Source organism: Papaver somniferum, chromosome 5, assembly GCF_003573695.1.
Source record: "Papaver somniferum cultivar HN1 chromosome 5, ASM357369v1, whole genome shotgun sequence".
Classification (NCBI taxonomy): Eukaryota; Viridiplantae; Streptophyta; class Magnoliopsida; order Ranunculales; family Papaveraceae; genus Papaver; species Papaver somniferum.
In genome coordinates this window covers 76,881,560-76,896,009 of record NC_039362.1, presented here as the reverse complement: position 1 = coordinate 76,896,009, position 14,450 = coordinate 76,881,560, and the positions used below count along the sequence as shown (strand labels likewise).

At 33.4% G+C, this 14,450-nt stretch overlaps 2 protein-coding genes across 2 annotated transcripts; one reads left to right on the top strand and one right to left on the bottom strand.

Moving 5' to 3' along the window:
* The first annotated feature begins 3,001 nt into the window (after nt 1-3,001).
* On the top strand, nt 3,002-5,771 carry LOC113277552 (cytokinin hydroxylase-like). Its single transcript, XM_026526617.1, has 5 exons — nt 3,002-3,387; nt 3,487-3,716; nt 3,849-4,102; nt 4,396-4,783; nt 5,195-5,771. Exons 1-5 carry the CDS (start codon nt 3,111-3,113, stop codon nt 5,615-5,617), a joined length of 1,572 nt encoding a protein of 523 aa, XP_026382402.1. The 5' UTR covers nt 3,002-3,110; the 3' UTR covers nt 5,618-5,771.
* A 7,227-nt stretch (nt 5,772-12,998) lies between these two features.
* LOC113279206 lies at nt 12,999-13,844 on the bottom strand. The gene has a single exon (XM_026527907.1). It carries the CDS (start codon nt 13,842-13,844, stop codon nt 12,999-13,001), a length of 846 nt encoding a protein of 281 aa, XP_026383692.1.
* Nucleotides 13,845-14,450: the final 606 nt, after the last annotated feature.

Here is a 14,450-nt window from a genome sequence, read left to right as displayed (position 1 = left end):
TTAATTTTTAGCTTGATAAGTCCCCTGCAAGGCATGGATTCACGAAAACAATTAAAAACTCTACAGGAAACAATCAAATAATTTCTTAGATTAAATATATAATCACAGTTGGTTAAAAGGGTGAATTCATGGACAATCTTATATGGATATTATCTTACAAGATTTGTACCAATTTTTTTTAAGAGTCCACACCATAATGAAGTTGTAGCTAATATTTTGATGATACGTTCTCTTATTAAACTCTAGATTCCTATAAAAGTAAAAAAATAATGCAGTTTTTCTAATATAAGTATATATACTTCTTCTGTTTATGAAAAAGAAAAAATAGACCAAATAAAAAAATAAAAAAATAATAATAATAATTCTTTCCCAAAAACGGAGATAATATACATTTTCTAATCGTTGATGTGAACATATATATTAACATTTGTGAAACTAGTCATTGGAGTAAGCTTTCATGTAAATCAGTAAATGCGCTTTCGAAAGTATTTAACAACACTACTTCTTAAATGAGTAGTTGTATTTCAGAGCAGTCTGAAATCAACTTTGCCTCTTGTAAAAGTAAGTTTCCAAAAACACTTTCCTTAGTTATCGGTTTTTAGGAAAGAAACTTTATGTTGGAAGTTCTTCCAAAAGAAATGAAATTTTAGAAAAGAAACGTTCGTTGAAAGTTTTCCCAAAAAAATAGAAAAAAATTAATCGTGACGTAAATATAGTCCCGGCCGGAGCCAAAACCTAAAAGAGTGCTTAATTGGATATCTTGTAGGCTGAAATCAACTTTGTCTCTTGTAAAAGTAAGTTTCCAAAAACACTTTCCTTAGTTATCGAACTTTAGGAAAGAAACGTTATGTTGAAAGTTCTTCCAAAAGAAATGAAATTTTAGGAAAGAAACGTTTCGTTGGAAGTTTTCCCAAAAAAATAGAAAAAAAGTAATCGTGACGTAAATATAGCCCCGGCCGGAGCCAAAACCTAAAAAAGTGCTTAATTGGATATCTTGTAGGTGGACAAAATTCAAATTTACTCTTGCTTTTTTCTTTTTTACTCGGTAAAAGAAATATATTGAAAAAGCTTACGAGTAATAAGCTGAGAAAGGAGAAAGGCCACAGCCCAAAGGGGAGGAAAGGGGGAGGAAGAACAGGCTCAACCTCCCCAAACTCAGCAAAACCTAAACATCTTAGAGAGAACTCAAGTATAGAAACCTACAATACAAAAAGAAAAGAATCCAACTAGCAATTACTTGATCTAGAGAGACCCATGTTATAGAGTCCAAGTTTTTACACCAGAAGAAAGTTTGAGTTTTTATTTTTGCTATAAAATTCGTAAAGCTCGCCATCCCGTTGTTGAAAATGATGTCGTTCCCGCAATTTCAAAATTGCTCTTGCTTTAATGATCTGATTTGATGATCTTTATTTATATTCTCTGTCGACTCTTTCGTTTATACAAGAAATCTGTAAATCACCAATAAGTGGATGAGGGTCCATAAATTTAACAGATCAAAAGCTCAGTGATGCACTGAAAATGGAATGCCACGTCTCAAGCTTACAACAAATAATGACAAATCGGGCAATGTACTAATACAGTTACACAGTTGGTTGTCACTTTGGTGCCTGCCTTTATAAATTAATTAAACCTGTAGGCAGGAGTAGTTGTTTGTTGCTGTTTTTGTTTAAAAGAAGGTGCGGGTAGTGAATGACGGTGCTGTTCGCAGTTTGATTTCCCAAGTAAAATGTTTCCAGAACTAGTCAGTGAGTGTTTAAGTTTAGAGTTTTCAATCTCATCCTTCTTCTCTCTGTAAATTCCTGTTTCATCCTTGCTGTAAATTTCTTTTACATTAATATACAAAAAGCAATCGTTATAACTTACTATTACCAGATAAAAAGTAATTTTTCGACTTAATTAAATCGAAAGGCCGAACGTTGGGTTGAACTTTAAAATGACTTTCTAGAAACAAAAGAAAATAATTTTTGTATAGCAAATATTTTTATTTCTACCACAGTAAAGTTACTTATATTCTTGAAAAATAGAAACACTTTCATTTTATGTTGCCAAACACCCTGTTAAGAGTCAAAAAGAAAAAGCCTAAAACTCAGTGAGATCTTCATGAGAAAGTGACTATATCCACGAAAATATAAGTCAACTCTAAGGTGTTGATATCTCCATGTTATTTCAAAAGTCTAAATCATAGTCATCACTCAAAACCTTTGTTGGAATGGATCACTGCTTGAATCTTTATAAATGTGAAATTATTTCAAATTTACAATGATACATATAGTGTTTCTAAGGATGCAAGGTTCACTGCTTATTATAGATATAGGTTAGCATGTTATAATGGGGAAAACGTCATAATTTGGAGCTGATTGGAGATTGCATTAACCCTTCAAAATAACAGATACATAAAGAAGAAAAAAAAGTCAAACCTTTGATAATAAAACGCACGGAAAATTATACCATGAAGGCATCAATTCTACTAGATAGATTGTTTTTCATCAGCAAAGAATTTGGTGCTAATGAGTTTTGAACCGTAGTCATTATACTTAGTCAGTATAATAATGTTATACCATGAAGGCGTCGGTATAATAATTAGTTCTCATTATACTGTAGTCAAGACAGATTGTGACGTGATGCAGAGCGTGCAACAGAGAAATTTTATATGCAAACTCTTTCGGTGCATTTAATTTTTTTTATCTATTGCTGTTTGTTCTACTATAAGATAAACATTCGTTCTATTATTTTAGTTTATTCACTCACAAATAGAAGGAGCTTGATAATATTCTTGAGGAGTACATATGACTAGTAACTTTTGTTGCAATATACGCAAATGGAAAGTAAAATATAACTTGTTAGATAGATCATCTCAGAGCGCCAAAATGAATAGAGTGAATTTCAAAAATAAAATAAAAAAAGACACTAGAATAGAGCATACGATTCTCATATGTCAAACTCAAAAACGATTGGTATAAATAGAGGCTACGAGGAGTTCATAATTAAGAGCAATAAACCATCCCTCTCACTCTTTCTTCTCACTAGCTTAGCTGCCAGTAGCTAGAGGGATCCAACAATTACTTTGTTAATACAAACTTGGTTATTGCTGCTTGGGATCTTTAGTTGCTATGGCAGTGTTATTGTTTGTCGTCTTACTTGTTTGTGTCATCATTTCTAGAGTTGCATATGTAACCATCTCATGTTATTGTTTAAACCCGAGACGTATTAAAAAGATCATGGAGAAACAAGGTGTTCATGGTCCTAAACCGAAGTTTCTTGTCGGAAATCTCGCTGACGTGTCTTCCTTCGTCTCGAAAGCTACTGCTAATGATATGGAATCCATTCATGATCATAATACCGTTCCTCGCCTTCTACCACATTTCCTTCACTGGTCTAAAGAATACGGTATTCTAATATAAACATATAGACACTTCAAATTTGAATCCTTTAGATCGTTTGCGTTTTGTTTTTACTTTTTGTTGATTGAAATATTCTGTATTACAGGTAAAAGATTTATATACTGGGTAGGGAGTGAACCAAGGATGTGTTTAACTGATATGGATATGATAAAAGAATTACTTTCATCAAAATACAGTAAAGTTACAGGGAAATCATGGTTACAAAGACAAGGATGTAAACATTTTATTGGTCGAGGTTTGTTAATGGCGAATGGAGAAGACTGGTACCACCAAAGACATATAGTCGCCCCAGCTTTCATGGCTGATAAACTTAAGGTAATATGATTGATTATAGTATTTATAATACTGAACAGAGGAATTCTCTTTCTCTATGCTTATCTTCGTCCATGTATAATCTATCTTGCTCGAAAAATCATAATGACTGGTGGATTAATTATCATCCAACAGTGTCATGTGGGATACATGTTGGAGTGCACTAAAAGAATGATCCAATCACTGCAACAAGTCGTAGTCGAATCATCGACAAATGAAAACGTTGAGATCGACATTGGTGACTATATGAGTCGACTCACTGGTGATATCATATCAAGAACGGAGTTCGACAGTAGTTACGATAAAGGAAAACGCATATTTCATCTTCTAACATCTTTACAGCATCTTTGTGCTCAATCAAGCCGGCATTTATGCCTTCCTGGTAGCCGGTAAGTACGCGTGTACCGTCTTAGAAGTTAGTGTTATTATGATTCTTCCTTTCACTGATTCTATGACTACAAATTATCAGCCTACTTTTCTTTAGTGTTCCATTAACTTTAGAATTCCATTTTAGTATAAATTCACATGAATTTTTTTTAACATAAATCAAATTCTCTTTCACTTTCAACGAGTTCATTCGAATGTCTTTTGACATCAACATTTTTGACCATTGTTAGATTCTTCATTCAACTAGTTCATTCCATCATCCTAAGCTTTTTTTTTTTTGTGTAATGGGGAACAGATTCTTTCCAAGCAAATTCAATAGAGAGATCAAGTCATTGAAAACGGAAGTAGAGAGATTACTAATGGAGATTATTCAAAGTAGAAAAGATAGCTTAGATATCGGTCGGAGTACGTCTTATGGAAATGACTTATTAGGAATGTTACTAGCTGAAACTCAAAAAAAGAGAGTACAAAACGGAAACGGATTCAGTTTCAATCTACAATTACTCATGGATGAATGTAAAACATTCTTTTTCACCGGGCATGAGACAACCGCACTACTTCTAACATGGACTGTAATGCTTCTTGCTACCAACCCCTCTTGGCAAGATAAAGTTCGCGCCGAAGTTTTGCAAGTTTTAAACAATGAAGACCCCTCTCCTGAAAAGCTTTCCAAGCTAACCTTGGTAAGTACTGGTCTAATGTGCATTTTGATGACACCTTATATTTGGGCCGCATTTTATATGTGACGTCCTAATAAAAGAAAGAAAACAAGCCAAGAAAACATGTTCGGTTAAGTCGTTTTCGGTTAGAACTATCAAAACAGCCTAGATCCGGAAACACGAATGTCATTTTCGAGTTTTTCCAATGAAATCGTACTTTTATTTGTTTGCAAAGTTTTGTGCATGTTTTAGAGATTTTTAAAACCAATTAGAGTATATTTACGAAATGTATCCTAGTATTAACTTTTTGAAGGAAAAAAGAAAGTTCTAGAACAAATTCAGCAGTCTTTTCTTTTCTTTTTTTGAGTGCATAGTAAGCAGAGTACATTATAATATGTTAAGATTTGAATTTAACTAAATGTTTTATGAATACAGTTAAATATGGTGATCATGGAGTCTCTCAGGCTGTACCCACCAGCATCACTTCTCCCTCGGATGGTTTTTGAAGATATCAAGTTGGGTGACTTAGAAATTCCTAAAGGATTATCAATTTGGATACCTGTTCTTGCCATCCATCATAGTAAAGAATTGTGGGGTGAGGATGCAAATGAATTCAAGCCAGAAAGATTCGCAGGGAAAGCATTTGCACCGGGACGACATTTCATGCCTTTCTCAACTGGACCACGCAACTGTGTCGGTCAGGCATTTGCGATGATGGAAGCTAAGATTATATTGTCTATGTTAATATCAAAATTTAGCTTCAAAATTGCAGATAATTATCGACATGCCCCGGTTATCGTCCTCACTCTGAAACCAAAATATGGGGTTCAAGTCTACTTGACACCCCTTGCCCAATGATTATGAGATCGTACGTATATGAGTTTCTTGAGTTTTGATTGTTTTGTTGAGAATAGAGAGAATGTCGAGGCTTTTATTTTTTGTTTTTATTATTCCGAAGAGTCATATAAAGAATATATATATATATGTTTAATCATGCTTGTAATACAAAATCATTGATAAAAAGAAACAGTAATTGAGTGACTTAAACACTGTTAAGTGGTTTGCTTTTCTTCTTCTTTTGTGCTTTTGAGTTATCATCAATTCATAAGAATCATATTAAGGTGATAAGATATATCATTTTAATCACCTTTTGATATCTGGTTAATGGTGGTTATGGAATCTAACTAGAAATATATTTGATTAATTAAGGGAAAGCATGATCATAATGAGAGGCATGGAAGAAGAGATAAGTCATTCTAGGGCCACAAAAAAAGGCAAAAGCCACATAAAGAAGAAGAGCAAAGAAAAAAAAAAGAAGAAGGAGGTTTTGATTTGTGTGGGTTGATTCATAAAAGAACTTAAAAGGAACCATTTTTTAGGGACCACGGTTTTTTGGGACCATGATCTTATTAGGCCAACCTCCCTATACTTATAAGGGGTGTCTTAAAGTTAGGCAGGTACACATTTACTCTTTATTTTAATTTAAATTAAAACTAACCTAATAACTATATAAATCTAATCATATATATCTAATCTAAATGAATCTATTAACCAAAATCAAAAACAAAAATAGGGGGGAATCGAAAATTTTTAATTTTGAAAAAAAAATTATCCTCTTCTTCTTCTCTCTTTGCTTGGCGTTCCTCGTTCGATTGAAAAATGAGTATTAACCATCAAAATGAGTTGAAAATGGAAGTTGCAGAGAGAAGTTCGGTTAGGAATTATGTGAAAAACTTTGTCGAACTAACCGAACCTAATGGAAATGATGAATATGAAGAACAATTTGGCTATTTCGCAAAAAAAAATTCCCAACCGAACCTAAGTTCGGTTAGTAGCAAAACATATTTCCCAACCGAAGCCTAATAGTTCGGTTAGTTGCAAAAACATTTCCCAACCGAACCTTAGTTCGGTTAGTAGCAAAAAACATTTCCCAACCGAACCCTAATAGTTCGGTTAGTTGCAAAAAACATTTCCCAACCGAACTTTAGTTCGGTTACGTCGCAAAAAATGTTTCTTAACCGAACTTTAAGTTCGGTTTGATCGTAAAAAGTTTTAAATTTTTTTATAACCGAACTATTTAATGGTCACACCAAATATAGAGTTCGGTTTGATCGCAAGGAAAAATTTCAAATTTTTGTAACCGAACTTCTTACTGGTAACTAATCATACTAATCATTACTAATCACGCTAATCACTAATCATTAAGTTCGTTTTTGGTCATAAATTTGGGTAACCGAACTTAATCGCAAAAAAAAATTAAAATTTCTCGCAAATTGTTTTTTCAATTTTCTGTAATAGAACTTCGTAATGGTAACTAATCATATTAATCACTAATCATTACTAATCATACTAATCATTAACTAATAACTAATTAATCATTAAACTAACACATTTAATTAAGGAGGGTAATTTTGGTATTAAGGAAAACATTTAGATAAGAAATGACTTAGGATTACTTATAATCGTCTTGCCTAAAATAGAATCATGATCCCCACAAAAAAAAATTGTGGTCCCCGAAAAATGGTTCCTTAAAAGATCGTTTGATTCCTTGGCCCAACTGAAGGGCGATTAGTGGGACGGATTACTGATATTGGGGGATCAATTAAGGGAGCTGGATATCAGCAAAACCCTTTGTTATACGGAAACATGCTATTAAGGGAGCTGGATGAAATGTCAGACGACTTAAGGAAAGCGTCGGGTGAGTTGAAATTACTAGTGTGTTTGGCTACCATACAAAAAGTTACTTTCAGACTTAAAAGATAATCGGAAACACTTTAGAAGGAATCTTCAAACTTACAAAGTATTAGAAACAACTTAATGATTTAAGTAAGTAGAAAAATCAGAAGTTAGGTTGAGAACCAAATTTCGAAATGACTTTTAGAAGCATTTTATGAAGTAGATATATTTTTGTTGATGACTTCTCAAACTATCTCTACTTATAGTTGCCAAAAATGCTATTAATTGAGTCGAAATACCAAAAGTTAGTTTGAGAAGACAACTTTAAAGCATGGTTGAATACCAGAAACATAAATGCTTATGACTTTAAAAGTTTTGCTTCACAAAAAAAATATTAAGAGAATTTTCTAGGAATCATTTTATGTTATGTAATGAAACTAACTTTTTGTTTTTTGACTTTTAGAACGGTGTATTTGAACACCCTATTAGTGAAGCAGTTCTTTTGGTTTTTCTGTTTTCGACTTCTGAGAGTCACTTGTATTTATTGAGAGGCAGATTTTCCATCTTGATAAGCAGAAGGACTTCTACTTTCGGTTTCCAAATACCTAAGTTCTAAATTCTACAAAGTTAAATCGTTGCCTTAAGTTTTAAGAAATACTAGTAAGAACAGATATTGTTATACGCATGCTTTGCATGTTGTACTCTTTTAACATTACACATTTTCAAGATAATGAAACTATTCGCTGAATAATGAAAGTTTAATGTTCACATTTAAACTCAAGACGTAGATATTTCAAAAAGTTTCTCAATTACTAAGGATCAATGCGATTTCCAACATAAGGAAAATATTTTCGGCAACCTCTGCTTCTACTGCTCAGATCGGCTTTGATCTAAGCAATACCAATCTCCAATCCCTATTAATAGCTTAGAATGATTAATTAGGAAACTTCTAGAGAAGAAAGTGGAAAACAAACCCTTAATATTACCTTACTTTCACCACCGACATCAAAATGCTAATCAACCACAATGGATTTAGCAGATCTCATCGTCTAAATCCTCTATTCACTAGACTTAAGCTTTCAATTAGGCCTTTATTTCTTTTAAAGTGATACCCACCTTTACTCATGAGGATTTTATCCTAATTTTTCTTTATGTTCTTGCTTAGATTTGGAATTTCTATAGAGGTTTCTCTAGGATCTGGTCTTCAACAACAATCATTTCCGAACCTAATCTCCAACTGCTCTTCACTATTGCAAATTTGAAGTAAATCTCAGTTTGATTCTTCCTCAACCTCCTCTGATAAATATCAGTTTGACTCTTCCTCAACCTCCTCTGGTCTGAAAAGTAGGAGAAAAAATTTATGTTGATACACGTACACAAGTTTTTTCATTCTAATGGTGTTGGATCTTATCTTCTTGCTTTCTTTTAACCCTATGAATCCCCCTTGTTTTCCTGAACTACCTCTTTGAAAACTCAATGTTTATCTATTAAAATCCTTTAGACCTAGGACTGGTCTTTAAAACCTTAATTGTATTGGATCTTCAATCTCAACAACCTCTTTGCCGATTCTTTGTATTTTGTAAACCTTTTATCATCTGCGTCTGACTCCTAAAGTTTTTCAGAGCTAGTGAAGCCCCGTGATAAGCCTTCTGATTACCTCTTTGAACCTCTTTTTGGAAGTTGAAAGGTAATTCTCTATAAACCCACCAGTGTAGTTTCAGCTAGAAGTATTGTTTTGGTATTGTTAGGGATTTCCCTCTTGTTGTTCTTCATCTCTTACCTTGTTTATCCATTGATTAGTGTTGCAAAGTTTTCTTATGGTTTTTACCATATTTTTCTGGAATTGAGACTTTTCTTAGGTTTGTTTGGGCTCTTTTTGGTTCGTTAGTCTTGTTTTCCAAGGATCTCGAATTATCCTCGGAGTTGTATTTGATCACGATTTCAACCTTGATTTTGTTTTAACCAAATTATTCCTTAAGGAAACAATATTGAGTTATAACCTGGGTATCCAAGGGAAATAAAATCATCATTTTTTTATTCTTCATCACTTGTGCATACACTAATGATGAAACATGAAGAAAGACGTACTAGAAGCCTAGTAACCTTGTTCCTCTAAGAAAATCTTAGATTTAACTGCAATGTCTTGACCAAGGAGAAATATATTTCAGAACACGCGACATAACAACTTCCCTGCATGAAGGAAACCATGAATATTGATTCTCATAATTATATCACAACTATAGAATTACCTTTTATCATAACGGCCGCAGCAACAACATGCACAAAACTTAATTTTGTGCGAATGGACCGTGAACTCGACTCTTTTACTCACATTTAGTCTCAGTTTCATTGCAGTTTACTTTTAAGCAAAAAAAAATTTCCCCCTTTTACTTACATTAGTGTGTTAATCTAGTTTGATTATGTATTTCATGTTGCTTTTATATTTCAGTCTCTAGTATGTTTTTAATGACATTATTAGTAGTAATCGTTGTCTTTCCTAGTAAACATTACATGATGGATCAAGAAGGAGATAAAGGAGAAAAAACAATTAATATTCGGGCAGTACACCTAGCATATGGACGCAATTGCCTAACCATCACTTTGAATCAAGCACATGAACACCCTTACCATCAAATAAATTCTTATGAACTCAGTTTGTCCATTAAAAGTACAGCTTTTCTTGTGGAAAATATTGAAAGAAGATCTTCGACTCCAACATCTCCGTGATGCAACTCTGATCTAAAAACCGTTTCTGACGCGCTGCTTCATTGTTTTGCTTCTTTATATTCATGGCATACCATTCTAAATGTAAACGAATCTTTGGGTACCATATATCCTCGTGTAACATCCTTTTAAGTAGTTTAATAAATTTCACGTTTCAAAAAAAATAAAGTATATAAGGATTGAAAGTTTAATTATTTTTATTTTTAAAAATGCAAAAATAAAATTAATTTACATTTTTACCCTCAAAAGTAAATGTAGTGTTAGTTGTCATGGGTTGATGATGTTGGAGGTCATATCTGTAATCTCAGGATTTTGACCAAATTTTATGACAACTAAAAATCTCCCTTCTTTTTACTTTTACTTTTATTTTATTTTTGATAAAAACTTCTATTTTCCATTAATAATCTCAAATAAAGATTACATAAAGATCAAGTACATTAAGAAATAGAAAATTACAAGAACAATATACTTGAGGTGGTACACATTCGAATAATCGAACAAGGAATAGAGAGAGGGAAAATTAAAAGAACAACCTAAAACAAGTATGATAGACTCAATTAAATGGGAAAATGGATGGTCTTCAAGGGATAATTTGACGGTTTGAAAAAAAATAACATACTTCTTGACTATGAATTGCTCCATTGAAACAAGAGTAACATACTCAACATGCAGACCAATCATTTGAAGATCATAATGCCCGAAATTGTACCTTCTTTGAAATATTCACGAATTAAAAACCATTATCATGAAATAGAATCACCAGCAGGGTGAAGGAAAAAATCACCATTAACGAGAAAGATTGTGAGCACTTAAATTGCAGACAATAAAAATGAACCCTAAATATTTGAAAACCCTAATAAAATTAGTTAGGCTTTCCTTTATAATAGTTAGGTTTTTGTTTTGTTCGGCGACAAATGAAATTAGCATCAATCAAAACACAAACTTTTACAACAAAATCAATTTCAATCTCTAACCTAACATCTTTGTTCATCCTCAAATTATTGATAAAGTTAGGTACGCAGAAAGATAAAGAATAACTTGTTATTTTTGTTAGGGTAACCATATTTTGGCGATTGATGGAATTGTACCAAGTACCCTTCATTTTCCTCATCTTTCAAAAAATATCATCAAGGAGTATTATTAAATTTTAAAAATTAACATTTATTCATATATGACATTGTATTAAGTCGATTTAATCCAACATATGAAGTAGGTTTACTTTACGTTTTTATGCGTTTAAAAATGCTAGTTATATTTCGTGCTTCAAAAAACTATTGCTAATTAACCTTTATAAAAATTCAAACATAAACCTCAAAAAATTTTACAAAAAAATAAAAATAATTAATGCTTCTACTTGTCTTCGCCTTGTCCTCCACATATCAATAGTTCTCCTCCCTATATCAACTCTTTCATTACAAAGTGATTGAGCTTTTAAAATGTAAATGCAACCAACTTTCTGGTTTTAAATACTTCAAAAGAATAATACACTCCTTATCGTCAGCCCATCATTTGTTAATTCGCCTCATGAGTGTATCTTTCCTGTGGTCTTTCAAGGCTTAAAGTCTCAAACATTTCTTTTCTTTTTTCTAATAAGGAAAAAGTTGTTGATTACTACACTAAATGAACATTAATGAAGCCAAATATAGCCGTGGTGCACTTTTGGTGACCACACTACTCTCTTGAATCTCTTGACCACCCTTTTGATAACCCTTAGAGGCCAATGTTAATTAAAGAAAGAAAAAAAATGGTTAATCTGTTCTTTCTGTCATTTTTGTCCCTATATTTTAAGAAAAATAAATAAAAGCATTGGCTCAGAGGAAACTTCAAACAAACAAAAAAAAGTTAGATTGAAAAATAAATTATGCCGTGCAGCACGGCATGGCATACACTTAGGTTTTGTATTTTTGTTCAAATCATTAGCCTATACCACATATAGTATCTGCAAAGCCGTCATATTGTCTTCAAATCCAATATGAGGTTTATGCCACCACTAATCAATGTCAGCCTGAGGCCGTAGTCCACCCGCTCTTCCCACTGAAAATAAATCTTTTGAAGTTTACAGCCATGATCTGCTGTTTTTGATATATCAATCGAGTCATGCTTTATATGATTAAAGAAAGAAGCAAAAGTTGGGTTTTGTTTTTATTTTGAGTAATCGATTCCCTGATATTTCTTTTGTATAGAAAAGACTCGAGTGGATTCCCCACTTACTTATTTTGATCCTCTTCGTGCAACTTATAATTAAGAAATGGTACCTGTAACAACCTTTGTGAAAGAAGCACTACCATCAAATCCTCGTGCAACCATAGTATTCCGCTTAAAGAAATGACATTTTCTGTCACACAAAAAAGCAGGAGTTTTGTGGAATGAGTTTGGTATTCCGACGAAAAGATTTTTCACAGAGAATAATATCTTAATCACATAAATTAATCATTGGATTTACTTATTCTCAGAATAACTTAGGTCAATCAAAAGAGTCCACCAGCCAAGGGCTGGATAGCACTAAGCCACTAAGTAGTAGTACTCTCTCTTTTGGGTCTCTGGAATCCCGGGGATTCATCCGTTGAGCTATTCTGCCAAATTCTTGCCGGGAAATCCCGGTTTGTCCCAAGGCTATGCGTGCCCAAAGAGGGTTAATTTCATGCTTCCGTGAGTGGTAAAGTGATATTAGCAAGGGTACAGATTACCGACTTAATCCCATGCACAACCACATATAGTTGTTGAAATAGGGGCGATTATGACAGGGATTGGACCGGTTTTAGCCTCGTCCATATCCCATCCAATACATATCTTTCTTTTTTTTTGGTAGGAAAAATTGATCTTATTAAAATTAAGAGAATTACATTTTAGAGTTGAGAAAATCAGGGACATTTCCCATCCATTCTCCTGAGGTTCTAGTCCTCCCACTAAACTTAGCTGCTTGATCAGCTAGAATTATATGGTCTCTTTTAAGAAATTCAAACTTAACCAAATGAACACAAGAACTAATTGTTTTACAGTCTTCTAAGACTGATTTATTATACCAAAATATTTGATTGCTAGTGGAATTAAAAGCATCTATTACTGTCTTAGCATCACTGATAACACACACTTTCTCAAGTCTTTTAGCTTTTGCCCATGTGACTGCCTCTAGTAATGCTAGACTTTCAGCTTCTTCCGCATTCCTCACTGAGCCAGCTTTGAGTTTGCATCCGATGAAGGAACCTGCAATATTTAACATAATCAAACCAATACCTGACAAGTTAGTATTTTTATCATATGCAGCATCACTGAAAACAAGCACACAATCGTCTGGCAAGGAATTAGTGATCATGGAAAGATTTTTCTCTTCAGTAGAGACTGCAAGGACATACTCTTGTGAGATAACATTATCCAAAAAGGTCTCAGTGTCTGTGACCAGTTTCACTGCTAGTCTAGCTGTAACATGGTGGTTTAAAGATTTTCCTTGGAAGACACAAGAACATCTGTCTTTCCAAATACTCCAAGCAATAGTGAAAACAACAACAACCTTATCTTTCAATCTGTTGTCAGAAATCCATTTGACAACCCAATCTTGTAGGTTGATTAAAGAGTTACTATCATGCTCAATAATGTCAGCATATGGGGTTAGAGACCTAACAGATTTGGCAAACTGACAGTGCAAGAGAATATGCTCAGGAGTTTCAAGAGAATCAGAGTTACACATACTGCAAGAATTGTTATGCCTATCAACAAACCTAGCAAGCACTGAGTTGGCAGGGAGGATGTTTTCATGGCACTTCTAAAAAAGCGGGGGTCTAACAACACCACCCAATATTTCGCTTAGCAATCTGTATGGACTAACTCCGAAATACTTTACTAGAGAATCAACTAGACAGTCAGACTCAATCTAGATAAAAGTATCTCAAGGAGTTAATATCTCTCTCTTGATTTGATTTTTACTCAAGCTAAAAACAATAGCGAGTCTTTATCAAATAAAAGGAATAACTTGGACGGTACCAAAGACCAATGTCCAAGGATCAATCAATATCAATCAACAACCAAAGGTTGGATTTCCAATTGATGATCACGAATGCACAACCTGTATTATTTCAATTATATAAAATATAATGCGGAAAAGAAATAACACAGACACCAGAAATTTTGTTAACGAGGAAACCGCAAATGCAGAAAAACCCCGGGACCTAGTCCAGATTGAATACACACTGTATTAAGCCGCTACAAACACTAGCCTACTGCAAAGTAACTTCGGACTGGATTATAGTTGAACCCCAATCAGTCACCCACCGATCCAAGGTACAGTTGTACTCCT